Source organism: Callospermophilus lateralis, chromosome 5 (assembly GCF_048772815.1).
Source record: "Callospermophilus lateralis isolate mCalLat2 chromosome 5, mCalLat2.hap1, whole genome shotgun sequence".
Classification (NCBI taxonomy): domain Eukaryota; kingdom Metazoa; phylum Chordata; class Mammalia; order Rodentia; family Sciuridae; genus Callospermophilus; species Callospermophilus lateralis.
Window position 1 is genome coordinate 63,119,465 of NC_135309.1, and position 27,539 is coordinate 63,147,003.

Consider the following 27,539-nt stretch of genomic DNA (forward strand, 5'->3'; position numbering starts at 1 on the left):
CAAATGTATGCACTAGAAGGGCATGGAATGTGTTGCCTCTGCAACTTTGGGAGCCCCGAAGCCAGGAGGTTTATAAGCCCAGGCAATGTGGATGGCAGCCAATGCCCGCGGCCAGAAAGTCTCACAGAGTATTACCTGCCCCAAGGGGACATGCCAACTCCCTGCACAGGTGGAGCCCCAGAGGGCCAGGCCTGCAAAATGAAAGGGAAAAATGATACATAGATCAAAGGCGAGGATGCCACGGGTGGAATTTTGCGTCCCGAGAGTGCACAGATGAAGAGCAAGGACACAACTTGGCTGAGTTTTCCTTTAGTCCCTTCCATCATGATGGCCTTCCTGGTGAGCCTCAGCCTCACACCCCTACCTCCCCACCCCCGCTCCCCATGCTCCCAAGCAGGCAAAGAAGGAAGACAACTAGCCTTTATTAATTCTACAACACTCCGCTACATTTTTTCTTTTTACTTCCTCAATTAAAAGCTGAATTTGAACCAGCAACCCTCTGCCTATAACCCTTATGCCAAATACTCCCTCTTGAAATCTGATTCTCCGCAGGGGTTAACAAAGTGTAAATCACTGTCTTACCAACAGGTTCTATTAAGGAATTTTCTCATTCTCTCCCACTCTTTGAATAATTTAATTATCTATCCAAAATTAAACAAAGGATTTGAAGGTTTAATTATACTTTTTAATGGATTATTTTTTTTGCCAGGGGTAAATCTGGCAATTTTTAGGTTAAGAAGCTGGCAATGTGAAATATTTTATTTCAGTATTCTTGTAATTGTCAGATCACAAACCTGGCTTAGCTATCAAAGCAGACCTGCCTTATAATTAAATTAAATAAAAATTTAATTAACTGTGCTTTAAATTCCTAAGCAAGTTAAATCAAATAAAAGCTTTAATAAGTATGTGTACCACTTCTTACAACCTTTTGAGCTCCACTTACAAAAGTTATTAAATTTTTTTCTTTTTGTTTGTCTGATTTGTAAATGTGTATATACAATGGTTATATTTACATTTTGACTACATTACAAGATATCAAAATTGGCATAAATTAATGAGAGCACTCATAATTTAAAATTAAAATAAAAAATGGATCTAAATGCCTTTAATTCATGTGATTTACTAAGGTTTAATTTAAACTGGATAATCATATGAAAATAAATATGCCTTTAAAATAATTAATGCAATTTTTCCAGCTGGTTAAATATTTAATATAGTTGCTTTAATTTCTTTAATATTTAAAACTTATGTCCATTTACTTCTAACAATCTTCTTCAACAGGAAAGATAACTAATATTGTTATCTACATTTGCTTGATGTCCTAAATTTTACAGTTAAGAATAAGTAAATTAAATTTAAGGCAAATGGAATTAATTATATAAATATTACAGGATATACTTATTTAACGGGAGCAATTGCCAGCATCTCATTGTGGGGGGTTCTTATTTCTGCCAAGAAGGGTGTAAGCCACTCTAAAACTTAAAGTCTCAAATAATTAGTGAAGAACAAAACACAAATATTCAGAAATATATTTATAAAAGCGAAGACCCTGATAGATCTAGTCCACATGGTGCTGGAACTAGACACAGAAAAGATGGCTCTGGTGGTTTATTTAAGGGAGTATATCAAAGGCAGGGGTAAGGTTTCAAGGGCAGAGTCCTGCTTCCTGATGTCTTGCATTCAGCAGGTTGATTGACATCTTGGCAGGTCACACCCATCTCAGGTGCTGTGTTGGCCACCACAGAGTGGGATAGAAATTCACACTGTCCCTGGGAAATTGACCAGAGAAAATGTCCACTGGTAATTCCTAGACACCAGTTGTTTCTTCCACTAGACTTCAGTGCACAGTGACCCACATGCAACCCATGGATGGCTCATGACATTAATTGATCTACAAAGTTAAAATGCTGATAAATAGAACATTAAATCTCTTAACTTCTTGAATTCCAGTGGGTAACATACTTAAACATTATTGGTGTTTTCATAAATTGTTTAAAAAAAAAGAAGAAAGATTTAAAATTGCATTACATCATCACTGAAAACAAGGTTAATAAGAGTTAAGTCCCAACAGGTATAATTCTGTATACAAAGGGGTCCAAAGTTTTAACTGCATTTCAATTACAGATTTCATCGTATTGAAATGAAGTAATGTGTCTAAATTCAGAAATTTACAAAGGTTGTTTCAGAATGTGAACAAAAAGAGGGGTCAACAGATAGGAAAGGGGCCCAAAGTTTTAACTGCATTTCAATTACAGTATTTCATCTTATTGAAATGAAGTAATGTGTCTAAATTCAGAAATTTATAAGGGTTGTTTCAGAATATGAACAAAAAGAGGGGTCAACAGATAGTAAAAAGGAATTAGAAGGTTCTAGGTATAAAACTATATTTAGTAGAAGGAAAAAGACAGTGTTTATGGATTAAAACTTTTAGTGTGGTGAAATACAAAGTTTGAGTGCTAACAACATGGTATAAATAAAGAACTAAGTTGATTTTATATATATAAACAACCAGTTAAAGCTACTTTCTCTAAGATCAAATATTGATGTGCTGATGGGAACCAAAGTTGAATCTATGCACTGAAATGAAAGGACTTCTTAAAACATTAAACTACTCACAACATTGTGTCTGTTAAGTTTTATTCTTTAGAACAATTAGTCTTAAAGAAATTAAGGCTTATTCAAATTTGATTAAACAATAACTATTATTTTAAAGTACCACCTTAACATTCCAGATTTTAAATTTTTCTTTAAAAGCTAAACTTGATTAATATGAAAATATCTATGTAATTACAACAATTATTAAGTTGTTATATATCAATTGTATCTCTTATTTCCCAAATATATGTCTTTAAAGTATATGACATAAAAGAACATTTTACCAAGCTGATGCTCTCCAAACTAAAGTTTTTACAACAATGATCTGTTACCAACTTATATAATAATAACAAATTAATTGAAAATTTAATTATGTCATTTAATATTTTATAATTAAATAAATATGTTATAAAATTTTATGTTGCTCTATACTCTGAGAAGTAAACTTAACTATATTTCTAAAAGGCAATTAAGAGACACTAACTTATTTAAAGATTAGCAATATAAAATTTAAAAATGTTTTGACACCTTCCCTCAAGAGAGGGTTAAAAGTTCTCTTGTCTGTTTAATGTTTCAAATATAATATTAAATTCTGTTAACTAATTTATATTGATCAAAAAATTAATTATATATAAAAATGTATAGAATAATATTCAAATAAGAAACTAAGATTAGTTTCAAAATTAAAACACCTAACTTTTGTCAAGAGACCCATTTAGAAAGATTAAGAAGTATACATAGAATCTCTTAAAATTCTACTATTCATAGATAACTACTATTAACATCTAGCACATAGCCTTTTCTATTCATGTATTTGTTTTCTATGCATGTATTTACAGATACGCATATTTTATGAATATAGAATCATATTAATATTACTTTCAAAACTCATAAAATTATTTAAATTACACATAATTAATATTATTTTACAATATCATTGTCAATGCCAGATTTTTTATCATATAGTTCATTTGTCCAAAACCCTATGATGAGTATTTAAATTATTTTTCCTACCTAAAAACAGCTATTAATAATATTCATACAGGGCTGGGGATGTGGCTCAAGTGGTAGTGCATTCACCTGGCATGCATGTGGCCCAGGTTCAATCCTCAGCACCACATACAAACAAAGATGTTGTGTCCGCCGAAAACTAAGAAATAAATATTTAAAAAATTATCTCTCTTTCCCTCTCTCTCTCTCTCTCTCTCTCTCTCTCTCTCTCTCTCTCTTTAAAAAAAAAATAATATTCATACAGCTTTATCTCTATACATAAAAAAAATCTTAGCATAAACTTCTTAAAATATCATTGCTAAATCAATGGCATATAAAGTTCTAAAGCTTTTTAAATAATTTACTAATTACTGTCCTATATTTGAGTATTTGAAGTTGCTCATTCCCCATACTTGGATCAACACTATATTTGGTGAAAATGGAAATTTTACTTAAATGGTAGGTAAAAAGCTACTTATTCTTTTATTTCATTTTATTATTATTACTAATATGCCGCAGGCTGGCTGCAGCAAAATAACCGGGGGGGGGGGGGGGGGGGTGACGAACAACTTGTGTACATTGATACAGCAGGAGTGGGAGCCGTTTATTGTAGGACAGGAGGGGTATATATACATTCCACACAGCTTATCTTAATTAACATAAACTAGATACAGCAGTCAACCAATAAGGAATCTCCACACTTAATGGCTTGCTGGCATTACTTCACAAACCACTCCCCCTGGCAAAATGCCAGGCGCCATCTTGACTTGTTTACAGACCCTATCACTAATAGATGGAAGATTTTTTTCCTGTGCTCCCTAAACATATGTAGTTATTATTTTTTTTTCATGGTATCTATTCATATCTTTTGTGTTCCTTATAAAAATCACCTCTCTTCAAAGTCTACCTCTTATCTCATTCCAGGTTGAGATAATCATTCAAGTTCATTTAAAGTTGAGTTCAAAAGATAAATTTTTATTATACAACTTGCTGTATTACTCATATTAAAAAATACTATATATAACTAATTAAAGATTTAAAATTATACAAATTTATATTCTTTAATACATAGCTATTATAATAATTAAATATATTTTACTCTTGTTAATTTTATATTTTCCTTACAAACCTTACAACTATTGTTTGTTAATGCCTTTGTGCCAGTTCTAATATAACAAGTTAATTTAAGATAATAAGGCTATTACCAATAAGACAAACAAGTTGTAAAACTGACTTTCAATATCTATAATGACCCCATTTTATAATTCTGTTGCTACTAGAGACAAAATCAAATCATACATTTGGTAAAAACTAGGCTTTCTTTTACTATAATGCCCTCTTCAGCTTAATAACATTGACTTTAATGATCTCACATGCTTACCAAGTAATTTTACTAATTTTTTTGTCCAATTAAAAATATTTACTAAGTCACTTTTTATTGTTTAAATACTTGTAGGATATTAGGTTAATTAGGAATTTAAGGCTAATGATGCTCCTACTTATATCTTTTTTTCTTCAATTTTAAATAATAATAAAAAACAGAACCATATATATCCCCAATACATTTCACAAAATTTTTTCAATTAAATATCACAAAATTATTTTTGAAGAATTTTTTACATTGTGATATTAAAAGTCTCACTGCTGGACTGGAGCTGTAGCTCAGTGGTGGAGCGCTTGCCTCATGTGTGTGAGGCACTGGGTTTGATCCTCAGAACCACACAAAAATACATTAATAAAATAAAAGTACAGTGTCCATCTACAACTTTAAAAACAAGTCTCACTGCTGCTGAGCAACACATGGAACAATAGAATAAACCAGATTCCATAATACTGCAGAGTAGAGGCTATACTTATATATTTTCAGAAAAACCAACCTATCATTGTGGAGACAACTGAAGAACTAACACTTCAGACTGAAGAGATAGCTCAACAACAGGGAGGTAATAAGACTCCAACGATGATGTTTACAGACATGCTGACTTTGAGCTGTCAGGTAAGTAGAGGCAATGAAGAGACTCACTGGACTCATTGGACCCATTTCCCAGATCCACCTTTAATGCACCCAGCAATGCTGGCTGGGAAATCCATCCCAGTATTAATGATACTTACATGATGAGATATTTCATAGGTAAACATATTACACTTATTTATGCTGCCAGATTTAATTATACTAGCTACAGTGGAAATGTAACCTATATATTGGTCCCATTTTAAACATGTTGGCTATTTAAAGGTAACTTTTGAGGAAAAGACAGCATAGGGAGGATCTAATCCATCCAATCATTACTGGCCTTTGGAACTTGAGATTATATGTCCAGACAGTTATTCAAATAAAATTTTCCCATAATAAGCCAGTCATTTCCATGGAATATCCACCAATATGTTACTACCCTAATCATTCTGCAATAGAATTTGGCACCTTTCCTGAATGGATGAAATGTGCAAACACCTTGCCCGTGCAACATAAATTCTCTAGAAGTGGTGGATAAGATTTGGATTGATCTTCAAAAATTGGTAAAACACAATTATATCAAGATGTTGCTTCCTACAGAAAGTCCAAAGCCAGGGGGGCTTAACATGGCAGCACTGCCACTAAATGTGTTTTGCTTTTACTTTCTCTTGAAAAGAATTTGCAGGCAACCATGTTTAATTTGAATTTTTAATATAGTAGGAGATCTAAGAAGCTAGGAAAATAATTGAGTTATCTAGAACCATTTTCAAAATACTTTTGGAAAAATAAGATTATATATACAATCATTCTAATTTTTTGAAACTCCATGTGATTCAGACTATTCCCTATTGTTTGGCTATTACTTTGCTCTACTAATAACCATGTAAAGGAGACCAAATTAGAGCCCAGCAAAGTGATTGATGTTACTCTAGAAAGATTGGTAATTTATCTTTGGATTTATAGCAGCTATTTCTTATTTGATAATTCAGGTTCTATATAAATGTATTCTTTTAGGCTTGTATCTATTCCCATATTCACTATATCTATGGATATAATCCATTCTTTCTCGATGCTGTGACCCCTGGAAGTTTTGTTGGTAATTTTCTAACTTTCAGGGAGAATGATATTCAAAAAGATTTCTGGCATTTAATTGTTGCCTCAGATTTTCTCCATCTTACAGATGGCCCCTTACCTAACTTTATAGGCAGGAACTACAAGAAGGGTTCCTGCTGTAGCCTGCAACATTCAATCCTCTTATGCTTTAATTACTGGAAATGTAAGTGTAAGAAAAAAATGATAGATATTGTGTAAATTGCAAGAAATGTAATCTAACTAAGCTCATTTCTTAATAATTTGGCTCAAAATATTTCCAAAGCCCTATACAGTTATGTAAGTATAGATAAAAAGATTGAAACTAAATGAAATGTTTTAAGAGCTACTGTTACAAATATTGGTAATGAATTTTTTACCCTCTAATTTGAGCAAAGGTTTAAATGCCATGCTGACTTATAAGTATGTTTGTGTTACTGTAGCCAAATATCATGCTTCCCAGTGGGATTGGGAAAAAATTTAAAATCATCTAATGGGCATGTGGTATAATGATAATAATATCTTCAACTTTATAGAGATACATCATAGCACCCAGGATATTCAGAAAAGCAGCATCTATCTTATGGACCCTGCATCTCTGGCTGATAAAATACTTTGTGAATTAATTGGCTTTGATCATGGAAACATATTGAAACATTCTGCATGGTACATTATTGGAATAATATTTTTGCTACTAATTATTTTTTATATAATGATAATAGGTTGTCATACCCTCAGAAAAAGGATCTGGGAACTCAAAATAACAGCCCATTACTTGCATTTAAAAAATAAAGAAGATGGATGTGTGGGAAGCCATTCTTGAACTGTGCATGAACTAAAATGATGTTGAATCAATTGGACAGAAAAGCCTGGTATCGGAAACTCCCAGCAGCAATCCTGCTGGTTTGAGAATGCCTGGTTCATGTGGCTTTCTGCACAAATGGGGCTCCATCACAAGTTCAGCACAGCACCAGAGATGGGGTGACCCACTGGAGTCACACACTCTCTTAGAGATGGGTGTGGCTTGCCAAAATGCCAATTAACCTATTTACTGCAAGACCCCTCCTACACCAAGAAGCAAGCTCCCAAGACTCCTCCTGCTGAAACATTATCCCTGACAAAGAATTGGTGCCCTTCTTTAGTTGTTCAGTTCTAGCTCCTATCAGAAGTGGAAAACCTATCAGGCACTCCCTGCTTTATATTTAATTTTTGGCTCTGTCTCTATTTCTTATTAATTGTTTCAGAGTTTTTGTTTCCAAGGAGGCTCACACCTCCTGAGCAGGAACCTATCTGGCAGGGTGCTGGCCACCTCGCACCTTCACTCTTGTTTTTGATGTTTTTGTGAGAAGTCTGTTAAGTCTGAAAGGCTATTTGAGAGTTAAATTGATATTACTAGCTTTCTAGAAGGTGTAGTAATTAATTCCATTGAGAAAATAATCATAGATGATTTTCAAACTCAGAAATCTAATTGAAAAAGTACATGATGAGTATTTTTATAACTATTGATTCCAATTGGTGGGTGGTACATGGGCTTCTATATCTACACATACACACAACTCTCCCTCACCCTCCCCTCCTTCTCTCTCTCTCTCTCTCTCTCTCTCTCTCTCTCTCTCTCTCTCTCTCCTTTTTCTCTCCTTTCTCTCTCTCACACACATACACACACACACACACACACACACACACACACACACATTCCCATATGGATTATTTTACTGAACTCCTCTCCTTATTGGCAGAGTACTTTCTTGCCAAAATCCACATGTTCAAAAAGGCGTTCTGATAGTTATTCATAGGGTGGACAGTATTATTAATTTGTTTGGGACCATCCCCATTCTACTAATGAAAGTTTTGTGACCCAGAAAGCCCCTCCCATGATAAAAAAGGTTCCAGTTTTCAGAGACAGGTATAGAAATTTTGGAGAAAAGTATAAAACTGGCATAGTATAATGACAACACTTTTAAAAATCTTAAATGGATATATAGATTATATGGGCTTTTAGGCATATAATTAATTCCTATTTAAATTGTTACTGTTTTCCTCTGATCATTAATGTTAGTAATCATGATTTTTAGTTGAATAATGAGTACTCTGTTACAGTATCATTTTAGCTGACATGATTAAAGTATGCAAATTAAATGCATTGAAGTTGTGAGCTTTACCCATTCATCCAACTTTTCCTGTGATTATTATTATTTATCTAGAAAACATATTTGAAAATATTTTTTAAAAAATTATTCAAATTCTTTGAACGTTTTTTTTTTTTGGTGCGTTTAGTTATACCCAACATTAGAATTCATTTTGACAGAGCAATTCAGTCACCAATGCTTTCCCTCCTGCCTCTACTGTTAGTATCTTCTGGAAATACATTGCACCACACACACATACACCAAAAAAAAAATTATCTGAATTTGATAAACTACAAACCCATAAGAAGCTCAATGAACCCCAAGCATAACAATTATGAGAAACATTGCAATGAAAGATATCATATCAGATTGTTGAAAATTAGTGATAGAAAAAGGAATTAAGGAAAATGAAAAAAAAATATGTAAAGGAAAATGGAAGGATAAGGATGATAACAAACTGAATGTTTTTTAAAGTTTTATTGATTTTTTTAAAATACAAGACAGCAGAATGCACTACAATTCTTATTACACATATAGCGTACAATTTTTCATATCTTTGTATATAGAGTATATTCATACTAATTCATGCCTTTATACATGTACTTTGATTTTTTTTGCATTACAACTCTTATTACACATATATACCACAATTTTTCATATCTCTGTTTCTATATAAAGTGTGTTACACCCAAATCAAGTCTTCATACATGTACTTTGGATAATGATGTCCATCACATTCCACTGCCATTGCTAATCTTCTGCTCTCTTCCTTTCCCTCCTACCCCTCTTCCCTATCTAGAACTCATCTAATCCTCCCATGCTCACCCTCTGTACCCCACTATGAGTCACCCTCTTATATCAGAGAAAACAATTGGCATTTGTTTTTTGGGGATTGGCTAACTTCACTTAGCATTATCTTCTCCAACACAATCATGTATCTGCAAATGCCATGATTTTGTTCTCTTTTAATGCTGTGTAAAATTCCATCGTGTATATATGCCACATTTTTTAAAATCCATTCATCCACTGAAGGTCATCTAGGTTGGCTCCACAGTTTAGCTATTGTGAATTGTGCTGCTATAAACACTGATGTGGCTGTGTTCTTGTAGTATGCTGTTTTTAAGTCCTTTGGGTATAGTCTGAGAAGAGGGATAGCTGGGTGAAATGGTGGTTCCATTCCCAGATTTCCAAGGAATCTCCATAGAGCTTTCCATATTGGCTGTACCAATTTTCAGTCTCAGGAGCAATGTCTGAGTGTACCTTTTCCCCCACATCCTCTCCAACACTTATTGATGTTTGTCTTCATAATAGCTGCCATTCTGACTGGAATGAGATGATAGCTTAGAGTAGTTTTGATTTGCATTTCTCTGATTGCTAGAGATGATGAGCATTTTTTTCATATATTTGTTGATTGATTGTATATCCTCTTCTGAGAAGTGTCTGTTCAGATCCTTGGCCCATTTGTTGATTGCATTATTTGTTTTTTTGGTGCTTAGCTTTTTGAGTTCCTTATGTATCCTAGAGATTAATGCTCTATCTGATGTGTGAGGGGTAAAAGTTTGCTCCCAGAATGTGGGCTCTCTGTTCACCTCACAGATTGTTTCTTTTGCTGAGAAGAAACCTTTTAGTTTTATTCCATCTCATGTATTGATTCTTGGTTTTAATTCTTGTGCTATAGGAGTCTTATTAAGGAATTTGGGGCCAACTCCCACATGATGAAGATTAGGGCCTACTTTTTCTTCTATTAGATGCAGAGTCTCTGGTCTAATTCCTAGGTTCTTGATCCATTTTGAGTTAAGTTTTGTGCATGGTGAGAGATAGGTGCTTAATTTCATTCTGTTGCATACGGATTTCCAGTTTCCCCGGCGCCATTTGTTGAAGTGGCTATCTTTTCTCCAGGGCATGTTTTTGGCACCTTTGTCTAGTATAAGATAAATGTAATTTTTGTGGGTTAGTCTCTGTGTCCTCTATTCTGTACCATTGGTCTACCAGTCTGTTTTGGTGCCAATACCATGCTGCTTTTGTTCCTATTGCTCTGGAGTATAGTTCAAGGTCTGGTGTAGCGATGCCACCTGCTTCACTCTTCCTGGTTAGAATTGCTTTAGCTATTCTGGGTCTCTTATTTTTCCAGATGAATTTTATAATTGCCTTTTCTATTTCTATGAGGAATGCCATTGGGATTTTGATTGGAATTGCATTAAATCTGTATAGTGCTTTTGGAAGTATGGTCATTTTGATAATATTGATTCTGCCTATCCAAGAGCAAGGTAGATCTTTCCATCTTTTATTGAAATCTTTGATTTCTCTCTTTAGGGTTCTGTAGTTTTCATTGTATAGATCTTTCACCTCTTTTGTTAAGTTGATTCCCAAGTATCTTATTTTTTTTTTTTGAGGTTATTGTGAATGGGGTAGTTCTCCTCATTTCCTTCTCAGAGGCTTTGTCACTGATATACAGAAATGCCATTGATTTATGGGTGTTGATTTGATATCCTGCTATTTTGCTGAATTCATTTACTAGTTCTTGAAATTTTCTGGTGGGGTTTTTTGGGTCTTCTAGGTGTAGAATCATATCATCAGCAAATAGTGCTAAATTAAGTTCTTCTTTTCCTATATATATCCCATTGATTTCTTTCATCTGTCTAATTGTTCTGGCCAGTGTTTCATAAACTATGTTGAACAGAAGTGGTGAAAGAGGGCATCCCTGCCTTGTTCCAGTTTTTTCTTGCTTCAATTTTTCTCCATTTAAAATGATGTTGGCCTGAGGCTTAGCATAGATAGCTTTTATGATGTTGAGATATGTTCCCGTTATCCCTAGTTTTTCTAGTGTTTTGAACATAAAGGGGTGCTGTATTTTGTCAAATGCTTTTACTGCATCTATTGGGATGATCATATGATTCTTATCTTTAAGTCTATTGATGTGTTGAATTACATTTATTGATTTCCATATGTTGAACCAACCTTGCATCCCTGAGATGAATCCCACTTGATCATGGTGCACAATCTTTTTGATATGTTTTTGTATTTGATTTGCCAGAATTTTATTAAGAATTTTTGCATCTATGTTCATTAGAGATATTGGCCTGAAGTTTTCTTTCTTTGATGGATCTCTGTCTGGTTTTGGGATCAGGGTGATATTGGTCTCATAGAATGATTTTGGAATTACTGTCTCTTTTTCTATTTTCTGAAATAAATTGAAGAGTATTGGTAATAGTTCTTCTTTAAAGGATTTGTAGAGCTCAGCTGTGTATCCATTCAGTCCTGGACTTTTCTTGGTTGGTAAGCTTTTCATGGCTTCTTCTATTTCCTCACTTGATATTGGTGTGTTTAAATTGTGTATATCTTCCTGACTCAATCTGGGCAAATCGTATGACTTAAGAAATTTGTCAATGCCTTCAATGTCTTGTATTTTATTGGAGTATAGGATTTCAAAATAATTTCTAATTATCCTCTGTATTTCTGTAGTGTCTGTTGTGATATTACCTTTTCCATCATGTATGCTGGTTATTTGAGTTCTCTCTCTCCTTTTTGTTAGCATGGCTAAGGGTCTGTCAATTTTATTTATTTTTTCAAAGAACCAACTTTTAGTTTTGTCAATTTTTTTCAGTTGTTTCTTTTGTTTTGATTTCTTTGATTTCAGCTCTGATCTTAATCAGTTCTTGCCTTCTACTGCTTTTGCTGCTGACTTGTTCTTCTTTTTCTAGGGCTTTGAGATGTAATGTGAGGTCATTTATTTGTTGACTTTTGCTTCTTTTAAGGTATGAACTCCACGCAATGAATTTTCTTCTTAGTACTGCCTTCATAGTGTCCCAGAGATTTCCATATGTTGTGTCTATGTTCTCAGTTACCTCTAAGAATTTTTTAATCTCCTCCTGGATGTCTTCTGTGACCCATTGTTCATTCAGTAGCATATTGTATAGTCTCCAGGTGATGGAGAAATTTTTATTTTGTCATTGATTTCCAATTTCATTCCATTGTGACCTGATAAAATGCATGGTAGTATCTCTACATTTTTGTATTTGCTAAGAGTTGCTTTGTGGCGTAGTATATGGTCTATTTTAGAGAAGGATCCATGTGCTGCTGAGAAGAGTGTGTATCTGCTTGATGCAGGTTGAAATATTGTATATATGTCAGTTAAGTCTAAGTTATTGACTGTGTTATTGAGTCCTATAGTTTCTTTCTTCACCTTTTGATTGGAAGATCTATCCAGTGGAGAGAGAGGTGTGTTAAAGTCAGCCAAGATTATTGTGTTGTGGTTCATGGTTCAAAGACTCTTGAAATTGAGAAGAGTTTGTTTGGTGAATGTAGCTGCACCATTGTTTGGGGCATATATATTTATGATTGTTATGTCTTGTTGGTGTATGGTTCCAGTATGTAATGTCCATCTTGAGCAGTATGTAATGTCCATCTTTATTCCTTTTGATTAACCTTGGCTTGAAGTCTACTTTATTTGATATGAGTATGGAAACCCCTGCTTGCTTCCACAGTTCATGTGAGTCGTATGACTTTTCTCAAGCTTTCACCTTCAGATCTGTGTATGTCTTTTCCTATCAGATGAGTCTCCTGGAGGTAGCATATTGTTGGGTCTTGTTTTAATCCAATCTGCTAGCCTATGTCCTTTGATTGGTGAGTTTAAGCCAGTAACATTTAGGGTTACTATTGACACCTGGTTTGTATTTACAGCCATAGTTGTTTATTTTTGTTATTTTACTTGAATTGGTTTTCCTCTTTGATTAGTTTTTCCTTTAGTGTACTACCTCCCTCTGTTGATTTTCATTGCTGTTTTTCATTTCCTCTCCATGAAATATCTTGCCAAGGATGTTTTGTAGTGCCAGTTTTCTAGCTATAAGCTTTTTAACTTTTGCTTATTGTGGAAGGTTTTTATTTTATCTTCAAATATAAAGCTTAATTTGGCTAGATACAAGATTCTTGGTTGGCACCCATTATCTTTCAGAGCTTGAAATATGTTGTTCCAGGATCTTCTAGCTTTCAGGGTCTGTGTTGAAAAATCTGCCGTTATCCTAATTGATTTTCCCCTATATGTAATCAGATTCCTTTCTCTTGTGGCTTTTAAAATTCTCTCTTTATTCTGTATGTCGGGCATTTTCATTATAATGTGCCTTGGTATGGGTCTGTTGTTATTTTGTACATTCAGCATCCTGTAGGCCTCTTGAATTTGGATTTCTAATTCATTCTTCATGTTTGGAAAGTTTTCTGATATTATTTCATTGAATAGATTGTTCATTCCTTGGGTTTGGACCTCTATGCCTCCCTCTATCCAAATAACTCTGAAATTTGGTCTTTTTATGCTATCCCATATTTCTTGAATGTTCTGCTCATGGTTTCTTATCATTTTTGCTGTGTCTTCTATGTTCTTTTCAAGATGATTTATTTGATCTTCATTGTCTGATGTCCTATCTTCTAAGTGGTCTATTCTGTTGGTGATGCTTTCATTTGAGTTTTTGATTTGGTTTATTATTTCTTTCATTTCAAGGATTTCTGTTTGTTTGTTTTTAGAACCTCTATCTCCCTGTTGAGGTGATCTTTTGCTTCTTGAATTTTTTTATGTAGCTCATTGTGGAAGTGATCTTTCACTGTCTTTATTTGTTCTCTTTTGTCTTCTTTGAGATCCCAAAACATTTTAACCATGTATATCCTGAAATCTTTCTCTGTGCTTTTTTCTGTTCTAGCTGCCAATCCTTCTAATGATGTGTTGTTTTGGTTTGTTTGTGGTACTTTCTTCCCTTGTCTTTTCATGTTGTTCATGTGTCTTCCTTTCCAGCTCTGTGGATCTGGTTTGTTATTGTTTTTACCCTATAGATTTGTAGTGCTCTTGTAGGGATCTTAGATTTCTCCTTTGTGGGGAAAGACAATGTTAATAGATCCCAATATCAACAATACTTCACCCTTGAACAAATTGTTATTAAGACATTTACAGTTTAGTTTCGATGTCCAGAAATGTTTGATTCAATTATTATTTAAAATATAATCAGGGCAGGCCCCAGCCCGGCCCGCGGCAGCGGCTCCAGCTCCAGGCCTCGGGTGCCGCAGCCATGGCCCTGGTGACCCTGCAGCGCTCGCCCACACCCAGCGCCGCCTCCTCCTCGGCCAGCAACAGCGAGTTGGAGGCCGGCAGCGATGAAGACCGAAAGTTAAACCTCAGCCAGCCTCTGGTGAGCCTGAGCGCCATGCCGCCCCCGGGGCAGGACGCCCTGCTTCCTCGCCCTGCTTCCTCGCCCTGCGGTGCAACCCCGGGGCCGGGGAAGAGATCCTCGCGGTGGGCTTCCTGAGCTCGGTGAGGAACATGGAGGTGTACGTGGGAGAGGAGTACTGTGGCACCGGCCAGGGCCAGGGCGCCCGCCGTCCTGGAGGGCAGGAAAATGTTATTTTCTACAAAAAACATCTAAAATTGGAAACTTCCACATATGCTTGTAAAATAAAGTTGCTGTCCTTTGGTGAAAAACAGTGTGTGTTCATCAGTAAGGTTGTGGTACACATGAAACCAGTTTCAGGAAATTCTTCACCAAGCTCTCCTGCTCTAGGATCAAGGATAGACCTTGACAAGGTCCAAACCATAATGGAGTCCATGGGGTCAAAGTTATCACCTGGAGCTCAGCAGCTAATGAGCATGGTTAGGTTTCCACAGCAGAACTGTATTCCCATTGGAGAGCAGCTTCAGTCAGTTTGGGGAACTACCGGGTACAAGCATTTGATTGCACTCCAGCCATCGTCCACTTCAGGAGCCTTGGACAAGTCATCCTCCACACCTTTCCCTTTTAGAACTGGATTGACATCTGCAAACAGGACTGAACCCTTACAGGCTTTCATCGATAAAAACACCAGGCCACCTGGGGAAGGAAATTCCACCAGCCGCGACAGGTGTAAAATTGTGCCACAAAACCATTCCCTTCTTTTCTTTTTTTTTTTTTTTTTTTTAATTTAAAAAGCCATCAGTTTTTTTTTTTTTTATTTAGTTTATTTTTTTATTTATTTTTTTTTTGCTCATAGAACTTTTATTTATTTATTTACTTTTTTTTTTTTTTAATTAATTTTTATTGTAGGTTGTTCAAAACATTACGTAGTTTTTGATATATCATAATTCACACTTTGATTCAAGTGGGATATGAATTCCCATTTTTACCCCATATACAGATTGCAGAATCACATCAGTTGCACATTGATTTACATATTGCCATTCTGGAGTCTGTTGTATTCTGCTGCCTTTCCCATCCTCCGCTATCCCCCCTCCCCCCTCCCCTCCCCTCTTCTCTCTCTACCCCCTCTACTGTAATTCATTTCTCCCCCTTATATTTTCCCTCCTTTCCCCTCACTTCCTCTTGTATGTAATTTTGTATACCCCTGAGGGTCTCCTTCCATTTACATGCAATTTCCCTTCTCTCTCCCTTTCCCTCCCACCTCTCATCCCTGTTTAATGTTAATCTTCTTCTCATGCTCTTCTTCCCTACTCTGTTCTTAGTAACTCTCCTTATATCAAAGAAGACATTTGGCATTTGTTTTTAAGGGATTGGCTAGCTTCACTTAGCATAATCTGCTCTAATGCCATCCATTTCCCTCCAAATTCTATGATTTTGTCATTTCTTAATGCAGAGTAATACTCCATTGTGTATAAATGCCACATTTTTTTTATCCATTCGTCTATTGAAGGGCATCTAGGTTGGTTCCACAGTCTTGCTATTGTGAATTGTGCTGCTATGAACATGGATGTAGCAGTGTCCCTATAGTGTGCTCTTTTTAGGTCTTTAGGGAATAGACCGAGTAGTGGAATAGCTGGATCAAATGGTGGTTCCATTCCGAGCTTTCCAAGAAATCTCCATACTGCTTTCCAAATTGGCCGCACCAATTTGCAGTCCCACCAGCAATGTACAAGAGTACCCTTTTCTCCACATCCTCGCCAGCACTTGTTGCTGTTTGACTTCCTAATGGCTGCCAATCTTACTGGAGTGAGATGGTATCTTAGGGTGGTTTTGATTTGCATTTCTCTGACTGCTAGAGATGGTGAGCATTTTTTCATATACTTGTTGATTGATTGTATGTCCTCCTCTGAGAAATTTCTGTTCAGGTCCTTGGCCCATTTGTTGATTGGGTTATTCGTTATCTCATTGTCTAATTTTTTTAGTTCTTTGTATATTCTGGATATTAGGGCTCTGTCTGAAGTGTGAGGAGTAAAGATTTGTTCCCAGGACGTAGGCTCCCTATTCACCTCTCTTATTGTTTCTTTTGCTGAGAAAAAACTTTTTAGTTTTAGTAAGTCCCATTTGTTGATTCTAGTTATTAACTGTTGTGCTATGGGTGTCCTATTGAGGAATTTGGAGCCCGACCCCACAGTATGTAGATCATAGCCAACTTTTTCTTCTATCAGACGCCATGTCTCTGATTTGATATCAAGTTCCTTGATCCACTTTGAGTTAACTTTTGTGCATGGCGAGAGAAAGGGATTCAGTTTCATTTTGTTGCATATGGATTTCCAGTTTTCCCAACACCATTTGTTGAAGATGCTATCCTTCTTCCATTTCATGCTTTTAGCCCCTTTATCAAATATAAGATAGTTGTAGTTTTGTGGATTGGTTTCTGTGTCCTCTATTCTGTACCATTGGTCCACCTGCCTGTTTTGGTACCAGTACCATGCTGTTTTTGTTACTATTGCTCTGTAGTATAGTTTGAAGTCTGGTATAGCTATGCCGCCTGATTCACATTTCCTGCTTAGAATTGTTTTTGCTATTCTGGGTCTTTTATTTTTCCATATGAATTTCATGATTGCTTTCTCTATTTCTACAAGAAATGCCGTTGGGATTTTGATTGGCATTGCATTAAACCTATAGAGAACTTTTGGTAATATCGCCATTTTGATGATGTTACTTCTACCTAACCATGAACAGGGTATATTTTTCCATCTTCTAAGATCTTCTTCTATTTCTCTCTTTAGGGTTCTGTAGTTTTCATTGTATAAGTCTTTCACCTCTTTTGTTAGGTTGATTCCCAAGTATTTTATTTTCTTTGAGGATATTGTGAATGGGGTGGTTGTCCTCATTTCCATTTCAGAGGATTTGTCGCTGATATACAGGAATGCCTTTGATTTATGCGTGTTGATCTTATAGCCTGCCACTTTGCTGAATTCATTTATTAGCTCTAATAGTTTCTTTGTAGACCCTTTTGGGTCTGCTAGGTATAGAATCATGTCATCTGCAAATAGTGATAATTTGAGTTCTTCTTTTCCTATTTTTATGCCTTTAATTTCTTTCGTCTGTCTAATTGCTCTGGCCAGTGATTCGAGAACTATGTTGAACAGAAGTGGTGAGAGAGGGCATCCCTGTCTTGTTCCAGATTTTAGAGGGAACGCCTTCAGTTTTTCTCCATTCAGAATGATGCTAGCCTGAGGCTTAGCATAGATTGCTTTTACAATGTTGAGGTATGTTCCTGTTATCCCTAGTTTTTCTAGAGTTTTGAACATAAAGGGATGCTGTACTTTGTCGAATGCTTTTTCCGCATCTATCGAGATGACCATATGGTTCTTATTTTTAAGCCTGTTGATGTGGTGAATAACATTTATTGATTTCCGTATATTGAACCAACCTTGCATCCCAGGGATAAATCCTACCTGATCATGGTGCACAATTTTTTTGATATGTTTTTGTATCCGGTTCGCAAGAAGTTTATTGAGGATTTTTGCATCTAGGTTCATTAGAGATATTGGTCTGTAGTTTTCTTTCTTTGAAGTGTCTTTGTCTGGTTTAGGAATCAGGGTGATGTTGGCCTCATAGAATGAATTTGGAAGTTCTCCCTCTTTTTCTATTTCCTTAAATAGCTTGAAAAGTATTGGTGTTAATTCCTCTTTAAAGGTTTTGAAAAACTCTGCTGTATACCCATCCGGTCCTGGGCTTTTCTTAGTTGGTAGTCTTTTGATGGTATCTTCTATTTCCTCAATTGATATTGGTCTGTTTAGGTTGTCAATATCCTCTTGGCTCAATCTGGGCAAATCATATGACTTAAGAAATTTATCGATGCCTTCACTATCTTCTATTTTATTGGAGTATAAGGATTCAAAATAATTTCTGATAATCTTCTGTATTTCTGAAGTGTCTGTTGTGATATTGCCTTTTTCATCCCGTATGCTGGTAATTTGAGTTCTCTCTCTTCTTCTCTTTGTTAGCGTGGCTAAGGGTCTGTCGATTTTATTTATTTTTTCAAAGAACCAACTTTTAGTTTTGTCAATTTTTTCAATTGTTTCTTTCGTTTCGATTTCATTAATTTCAGCTCTGATTTTAATTATTTCTTGTCTTCTACTTCTTTTGCTGTTTTTTTGCTCTTCTTTTTCTAGGATTTTGAGTTGAAGTATTAGATCATTTATTTGTTGGTTTTTTCTTTTTTTAAGGAATGAACTCCAAGCAATAAATTTTCCTCTTAGAACTGCTTTCAATGTGTCCCATAGATTCCGATATGTTGTGTCTGTGTTTTCATTTATCTCTAAGAATTTTTTAATTTCCTCCTTGATGTCTTCTATAACCCATTGATCATTCAGTAACCTATTGTTCATTCTCCAAGTGATGCATGATTTTTCCTTACTTCTTTTATTGTTGATTTTCAATTTCATTCCATTATGATCAGATAATATGCATGGTATTATCTCTACTCCTTTATATTGTCTAATAGTTGCCCTGTGACATAATATATGATCTATTTTTGAGAAGGATCCATGTGCTGCTGAGAAAAAAGTGTAACTGCTTGATGTTGGGTGGTATATTCTATATATGTCAATTAAGTCTAGGTTATTAATTGTGTTATTGAGCTCTATAGTTTCCTTATTCAACTTTTGTTTGGAAGATCTGTCCAGTGGTGAGAGAGGTGTGTTGAAGTCTCCCATGATTATTGTATGGTGGTCTATTAGACTCTTGAACTTGAGAAGAGTTTGTTTGATGAACATAGCTGCACCATTGTTTGGGGCATATATATTTATAATTGTTATGTCTTGTTGGTGTATGGTTCCCTTGAGAAGTATGTAGTGTCCCTCTTCATCCCTTTTGATTAACTTTGGCTTGAAATCTATTTTATTTGAAATGAGTATGGACACTCCTGCTTGTTTGCGAAGTCCATATGAGTGATATGATTTTTCCCAACCTTTCACCTTCAGTCTATGTATGTCTTTTCCTATCAGATGTGTCTCCTGAAGGCAGCATATTGTTGGGTCTTGTTTAGTGATCCATTCTGCTAGCCTGTGTCTCTTAATTGGTGAGTTTAAGCCATTAACATTTAGAGTTATTATTGAGATATGGTTTGTTCTTCCAGCCATATTTGTTTATTTATGTTACTAAACATGGTTTGTTTTCCTCTTTGATTATTCCCCCCCACCTTTACTGTACTACCTCCCGCTGTTGGTTTTCATTGATATTTTCCATTTCCTCTTCCTGTAATATTTTGCCGAGGATGTTTTGAAGAGCTGGTTTTCTAGCTGCAAATTCTTTTAACTTTTGTTTATCATGGAAGGTTTTAATTTCATCTTCCATCCTGAAGCTTAATATCGCGGGATACACAATTCTTGGTTGGAACCCCTTTTCTTTCAACGTTTGAAATATGTTATTCCAGGATCTTCTAGCTTTCAGAGTCTGTGTTGAAAGATCAGCTGTTATCCTGATTGGTTTACCCCTAAATGTAATCTGCTTCCTTTCTCTTGTAGCTTTTAAAATTCTCTCCTTATTCTGTATGTTGGGCATCTTCATTATAATGTGTCTAGGTGTGGCTCTCTTATGATTTTGCACATTCGGCGTCCTGTAGGCTTCTAGGATTTGGGATTCTGTCTCATTCTTCAAGTCTGGGAAGTTTTCTCGTATTATTTCGTTGAATAGATTGGTCATTCCTTTGGTTTGGACCTCAATACCTTCCTGTATCCCCATGACCCTTAAGTTGGGTCTCTTTATGTTATCCCATATTTCTTAACCATTCCCTTCTTGAGAATGATCTTAAAAATGCAGTATCTTCTTTCTTACCAAAGAAAGCGAGTGACGGCTCATTGCCCAACTCTGAGTTGCTGCCCTTTCTCCAAAATCTGTGCAGTCAAGTTAACCATCTTCGCGTGGGACATAACGCCAAGTGGCAGGAAAACGTCTCCAAGCCCCGTGAGGGCATTGTTGGTGTTGCAGTGGAAGAACAGCCTATTTGCTCCTACTTGGAAAAGATTCTTTCTAAAAATATGGAACTGATGGAAAAGAAACTTGTGGACTACATTGATCGGCGAATACTCCAACTCCAGGAGCACATAGATGATAAGATTACCTTGTTAATGGACTTCCTGCAGAATCCCAACTCCCCGCCCAATGGGCTGCCTTTGAGACATTATGACTCTAGAGAAAGACTTTCCAATGGAGAAAGATATGCTCTCAGCATACGATGGCCTGCAGATATTTATTACCTATTTATTACAAAGCCCAAACCTAAAAACGTTTATGAAAAGCAGTATCTGATGTCCTCCGAAGGATCATCGGCTTACATAAAGTGACCTCAGTGTCCATTTTTACTGCCCTTGTTATTGTAAATCCAGTACTGTACACCAAGAGGTGACCCCATTGTCCTAAGTTATTCTTATTTGCAGTGTTTTTCACTTACAGATTTTTAATGTATTCTTGTGTGTTAAATGTTTAAATGATTATGGATTTCTAATGCAGTTCATTGGTTTGTATTGTATGTTTTTGAAGTACTATTTTAATTTGTACAAAGACCTTATTTAATAGTTGAAGAGTATGAAAAAATGCTTACTTGACTTTTTTCCCCCTAATTGATTGTTCTTGGAAAACCAGGTGTTTTGACCTGAAACATTTAATTTCAGATCACCAACATATATTTTATGTTGTTTACTTCACATTTCAAAAATGGATGTCATGTATGGTAAATGAAAGATCATTTCTCATTGGGGCCATTGATTTTATGCTCTGTCACATTTTAACAGCAGATAGGAAAGTGAAAAATGAAAACTGGCCCATTCTTTGTTAGGATTGTTACTTGGATGCAGTGTTTGATGTAAAATGGAAGAAGTTGTCTTGTCTTACCTCAGTAACCCAGAACACATAATGAAGCCTGCTTTTCCAGCTGATACAGGTTCTTTTTCCCAGGCCTTCCTAGCTTATGTTGAGTATGAACTGCTGAGGGTCTGCATTGAAGTATTAGAGCACATGAGTCCACTTCTGTCTGGTAGACTTGATTCTTCAGAAACTAGCTGGGCATAGTGGTGCTCACCTGTAATCCCAGAGACTCTGGAGGCTGAGGCAGGAGGATTGCAAGTTTAAAGCCAGCCTCAGCAACTTAATGAGGCCCTAAGCAACTTAGCAAAGACCTAGCCTCAAAAAAATAAATAAATAAATAAAAGGGCTGGGGGTGTGGCTCAGTGGTAAAGCACCCCTGGGTAAATCCTCAGTGCCAAAAAACAAAACAAAAAACAGATACAAATGTATATATGTTGAAGAGTGATATATTTGAATGTAAAAATAAATGCATTCACTCTGGAAGCTACTTGTTTGGAATAAATAGAAGAATTTTCTTTTTATTTAAAAAAAATTAAAAATAATAAAATATAATCAGTAGTTTCATAAAAATGTTTATAGATTCTGGCGGTGGACAATGAACTGCTGGTCAAGTGTAGGGCAATAAGATGTTCAAATAGGGGCTGGGGATGTGGCTCAAGCGGTAGCGCGCTTGCCTGGCATGCGTGTGGCCCGGGTTCGATCCTCAGCACCACATACAAAGATGTTGTGTCTGCCGATAACTAAAAAAGAAATATTAAAATTCTTTAAAAAAAAAAAAAAAGATGCTCAAATAGTGATCTGATCTGATCTGATAGCCACACCCACCAAAAATGATGAGGAAGCTTTTCCAAGATGAAGTTGGTCTGCTTCCATCACAGGGTGTCTGATGAGGTGGGGTGTTGTGGGCGATGGCCTTGTACTGTGGATAGGCAGCATCTGAGTGACATGCATGGGAACAGAGCCCCAAACTGAATGTTTTTAAATAATCAAAACCAATTTTCAATCTAAACTGGATTTCTTTCTTCTTCTTTTTTTTTTTTAGTATCTTTTATATTCTGGATTTTAATCCCTTGTGAGTATAATAATTTGCAAATATTTTCTCCCCTTTTTCAGGTTGTCTCTTCATGGTTAGGTTGATTGTGTTCTCTGTTGCAAAGAAGCTTCTTGTTTTTAACAATTTCATTTCACTGTCTATGCTTTTAGGTTATTACTCAAAAAAAAAATCATTGCCTATACTTATGTTCTAAAATGTTTGCCCTGTATTTTATTTTAGTAGTTTCATGGTTTCAGGTCTTATATTTAGGTCTTTGATTCATTTTGAGGTTATTTTTTATATGATGCGATAGGGTCAATTTTCATCGTTGCCTATCACTATCCAATTTTCCCAGTACCACCTATTGAAGAGGCTGTCCTCTCTGCCATGTATGTTTTTGGTTTCTTTGCTGAGAATGGCTGTGATGTGTGGATTTATTCCTGATGTCTATTCTGTTTCACTGGTCTTGTTTCACTTTTTATGCCAATACCATGATGTCTTGGTTACTATCTTCCTTTAGTATATCCTAACATTGGATATTGTTCTTCAGCTTTGTTCTCTTTGCTCAAGATTACTTTGGCTGTTTGGGGTCTTTTGTGCTACCATATGAATTTTAGGATTTTTTTTCTAGTTTTATGGAAAATGTAATTGATATTTTGGTGGGGATTCTACTGAACCTGTAAATATCTTTGTGTAGTGTGGATTTTTTAAACAACCCTAATTCTTCTGATCCATATTCATAGGTCACATTTTTTATATACTTTCTTTTTTTAATATTTTTTAGTGGTAGATAGACACAATATATTTATTTTTATTTATTTATTTTTGTGTGGTGCTGGGGATAAAACTCGGGTCTCATGCTTGAGAGGCAAGTGCTCTACCACAGAGTTACAACCCCAGCCCTCACGTACTTTCTTCAACTTTTTTCATTGGGTTTTGTAATTCATTATAGAGGTAATTCACTTCCTTCATTTTTCTTCTATTTTTTTCTCCTGCTTTCCCTTGTTACTGGGAATTGAACCCAGGGGTACTTTGCCACTGAGCTACATTTCCAGCCCAATTTTATTTTTTATTTTTTCAGGGTCTCATGAAGTTGCCCATTCTGTGCTTGCACTTGCTATCATCCTGGTCAGCCTCCCAAATCACTGGGTTTACAGGCATGCAACACATGCCCAGTTGTCATTCACTTCTTTAAGTTTATTCCTAGGTACTTTTTTTTACAACTATTGTGAATAAATTTTTTGTGATTTCTTTCTCAGCAAGTTCATTATTGGTGTTCAAATGTAATTGATTTTTGTGTGTCAATTTCAAATCCTGAAACTTTGCTGACTTACTTTATCAGTAAAATCAAACAGTATTTGAAGGAGTGTGTAAGTTTCTTTATACATACAATTATGTTGTCTGTGAACAAAATCAAATTGACTTTGTCCCTGCTTATTTGTAGGCTTGTTATCTGCTTCTCTTGCCTAATTGTTCTAGGTAAGACTTCAAGTACTATATTAAATAGAAATTGTGAAAGTGGTTATCTTTGTCTTGTTACAGATAGTAGAGAAAATGATCTCAGCTTTTTCTTTATTTGGCGTGCTGCTGGCTGTGTTGTTGTTGTTCATATTCTTTGCTATGTTCCGGTATGCTTCTTATATACCGGAATTGTTCAGAATTTTTGTTACAAAGATATATTGAATTTTATCAAATAGTTTTTATGCTTCTAAGAGATAATCATCTGACTTTTGTCCTTCATTCTGCTGGTGTGATATGTATTGTGTTTATTGTTTGATTTTTCTATGTTGAACCATTCATACATCTCCAGGACAAATCCTGCTTGATTGTGGTGAATGATCTTTTTAATATCCTGTAGGATTCGTTTGCTAGTAGTATTTTGTTGATCATTTTTGCATATTCATCACAGATACTATTTAATAGCTTTCTTTTTGTTTTTGTGTCCCACTTTTAATAACAAGGTAATTCTGGCCTCATACAATGAATTTGGAAGAGCACTTTGCCTTTCAGTTATTTATAATAATTTGAGAAGAACTGGTACTTGTTCTTAAAGTTTAGTTGAATCTGCAGTGAAGCCATATGGTCCTGGATTTTTCTTCTTTTTTCTTTTTTTTTAAATATTTATTTTTTAGTTGTAGTTGAATACAATACCTCTATTTTGTTTATTTGTTTTTATGTGGTGCTGAGGGTCACACCCAGTGCCTCACACATGCCAGGCAAGTGCTCTGCCACTGAGCCACAGCCCCAGATCCCTGGACTTTTCTTTGATGGGAAAGTTTTTCTTATTGATTCAATATCATTGTTATCAGTCTACTCAATGATTTTCTATGTCTTCATGATTCAGTGTTTGTAGTTTATATGTGTTTTTAAATCCATCTATTTCTTCTAGTTTTCTAATTTGTTAGCATATAGTTTTTCAAAATAGTCCTGAATTATCCTTTGCATTTCTGTGCTATCAGTTGTAATTTCTCCTTCTTCATCTATGATTTTATTTATTTGGATATTCTTTCTTTCTTTATTAATCTAACTATAAAGATTTGTTGATTTTGTTTGTCTATTCCAATCAAAAACACAGTCCTTCACTTTATTGATCTTTGCATTTTTATTAGTCTCTATTTCATTTATTTCTGCTTTGATATTTATAATTTCTCTTGTATGTTGCAGTTTAGATTGTTCTTGTTTTTCTAGTTTCTGGAGGTTTATGTTAGATTATTTCTTTGAAGTCTCTTTTTATGTAAGCACATATTGCTATAAAACTCTCCTAGTGCTGATTTTGCTGTATCTTCTAAGGTTTAGTGTGTTGTGTTGCCATTTTATTTGTTTCTAGAAATTTATAAATCTTCCTTTTTCAATGACCCATTGTTGATTTGATATTATGTTGTTTAGCCTTCATGAATTAGTGCAAAAGTTTCTTTCATTATTGATTTCTAGTTTTACTCATTTGTGGTCAAAGAAGATATATTAAGTTGCCGAGATTTAGTTTGTGGCTTAATGGTCTGTCTTAGAAAGTGCTCCATATGCAGACGAGAGGGATGTATATTTTTTAACTGTTAGATGAAATATTCTGTAAATGTTTTGTCAGTCCATTTGTTAATAGTATAGTTTAACTCTCATGTTTTTGATGAATCTTTGTTTATATGACCTGTTCATTAGTGAAAGAGGGGTCTTGAAATCCTCAGCTGTTATTATATTGTAGCCTATCTCTCCTTTAGCTCCAATGTTTGCCTTATGAACTTGGATGCTGTGGCATTAGATGCATATATATATATACATTTACAATTATTATATTCTCTTGATGTATTGATCCTTTGATCATTCTATAGTGCCCTTTCTCTCTTTTTACACTTTTTTCTTGGTCTATCTTATCTAAATATGGGTACTCCTGTTTGCTTCTGTTTCTGTTTTGTGGGATATCTTTCTCCACTCCTTAATTTTTAGTTTGTATATGTCTTTGTGAGTAAAGTGAGTTTCTTTGGGGCAGCATATTGTTGGGTCTTTTGTTTTAATTCATCCTGCCATTCCATAAGTTTTAATTGGGGACCTTAATTTGTTCATATGCAGGGTTACTATTGATATGTAAAGACTTATTACTGTCATTTTATCATTTTTATTCTTCTTATTTGCACATCCTTTGTCCTTTTCTTCTTAGTGTTATCTTTGTGGTTTGGTGGTTTTGTGTATTGAAAAGCTTTGATTCTCTTGTCTGCTTTTGTGTTTTCTCTTTTGTGTGCCTGCTCTTTTGTATTGTTTTATCTTTTATCTTTATCTTTTGTGTTTTTTTTCTTTTGTGTGTTTTTTCTCTTTTGTGTGTCTGTTCTTCTAGGTGAGTTTTATAACTTCACATGTTTTCATATTAACAGTTATCTTCCTTCCTCTTTTAGATATAGGACTCCATTAAACATTGTTTATAAAGCCAGTCTGGTGCTAATGAATTCCCTCTGGTTTTTGTTTTGGCAATGGGATTGAACCCAGGGCACTCTACCGCTGACAATTTTATGTTTTATTTAGAGACACGGTCTTGCTAAGTTGCTTAGGGCCTCACTAATTTGCTGAGGCTGGCTATGAACTTGCAATCCTCCTGCCTCAGACTCCCAAGCAGTTTGGATTACAAGCATGTGCCACCATGCCCCGCAATCCTCTCTGGTTTTTCTTGTCTTGAAAAGTATTTTCTGAAGGATAGCCTTACTGGGCATAATTTTCTTAGTTGGCGTGTTTTTTTCTTATTAAACATTTTAAATTTATTATTATTAACTTTCAATATATCATTCCATTATCTTCCAGCTGGTAATGTTTCTACTAAGAAATTTACTCTTCATCTAGTGGGGGGGTTCCCTTAAATGTGACTTGGCACTTTACTTTTACTGTTTTCATAATTCCTTCTTTGTCTTGGGTTTTTGAGAAAGTTTTAGGATATATGCTCAGATAAGACCATTTTTGGTCAACTCTATTTTGTGTCCTTTGAGCCTCCTGGCCCGGGATATCCTTGTCTTTCCTGTGTTTTAAGACTTTTTTGTGTGTATCATTGCATAGGATTTTTATGCCTTTTTCCTTCCCTTGGCCTTCTATAAACCTCAAAATTCAGATATTTGGCCTTTTCATAGTGTTCCATAAGTCTTAGAGGCTTTCTTCATTTCTAAGCATATTTATTTTCTTTTTCCCTGTGTCTGATCAAGTAATTTCAGAAGACTTGTTTTCAAGTTCAGAAATACTTTCTTCCACTCCAT

At 35.2% G+C, this 27,539-nt stretch overlaps 1 protein-coding gene across 1 annotated transcript; it reads left to right on the forward strand.

Moving 5' to 3' along the window:
* Positions 1-5,545: 5,545 nt before the first annotated feature.
* On the forward strand, positions 5,546-21,262 carry LOC143400395 (ATPase PAAT-like). Its single transcript, XM_077109530.1, has 4 exons — positions 5,546-5,581; positions 14,748-14,916; positions 14,961-15,635; positions 20,739-21,262. The coding sequence occupies exons 1-4, from the start codon at positions 5,546-5,548 to the stop codon at positions 21,260-21,262; spliced, it is 1,404 nt and encodes a 467-aa protein (XP_076965645.1).
* The last annotated feature ends 6,277 nt before the right edge of the window (positions 21,263-27,539 follow it).

Excerpts from the sequence above, each read along its gene's own strand:
- LOC143400395 (XM_077109530.1), top strand. The coding sequence starts at position 5,546 with ATGATGTTTACAGACATGCTGACTTTGAGCTGTCAG. Across the intron at positions 5,582-14,747 it reads TGCTGACTTTGAGCTGTCAG|GGCAGGCCCCAGCCCGGCCC; the intron begins GTAAGTAGAGGC and ends AAATATAATCAG. Across the intron at positions 14,917-14,960 it reads AGACCGAAAGTTAAACCTCA|GACGCCCTGCTTCCTCGCCC; the intron begins GCCAGCCTCTGG and ends CCCCCGGGGCAG.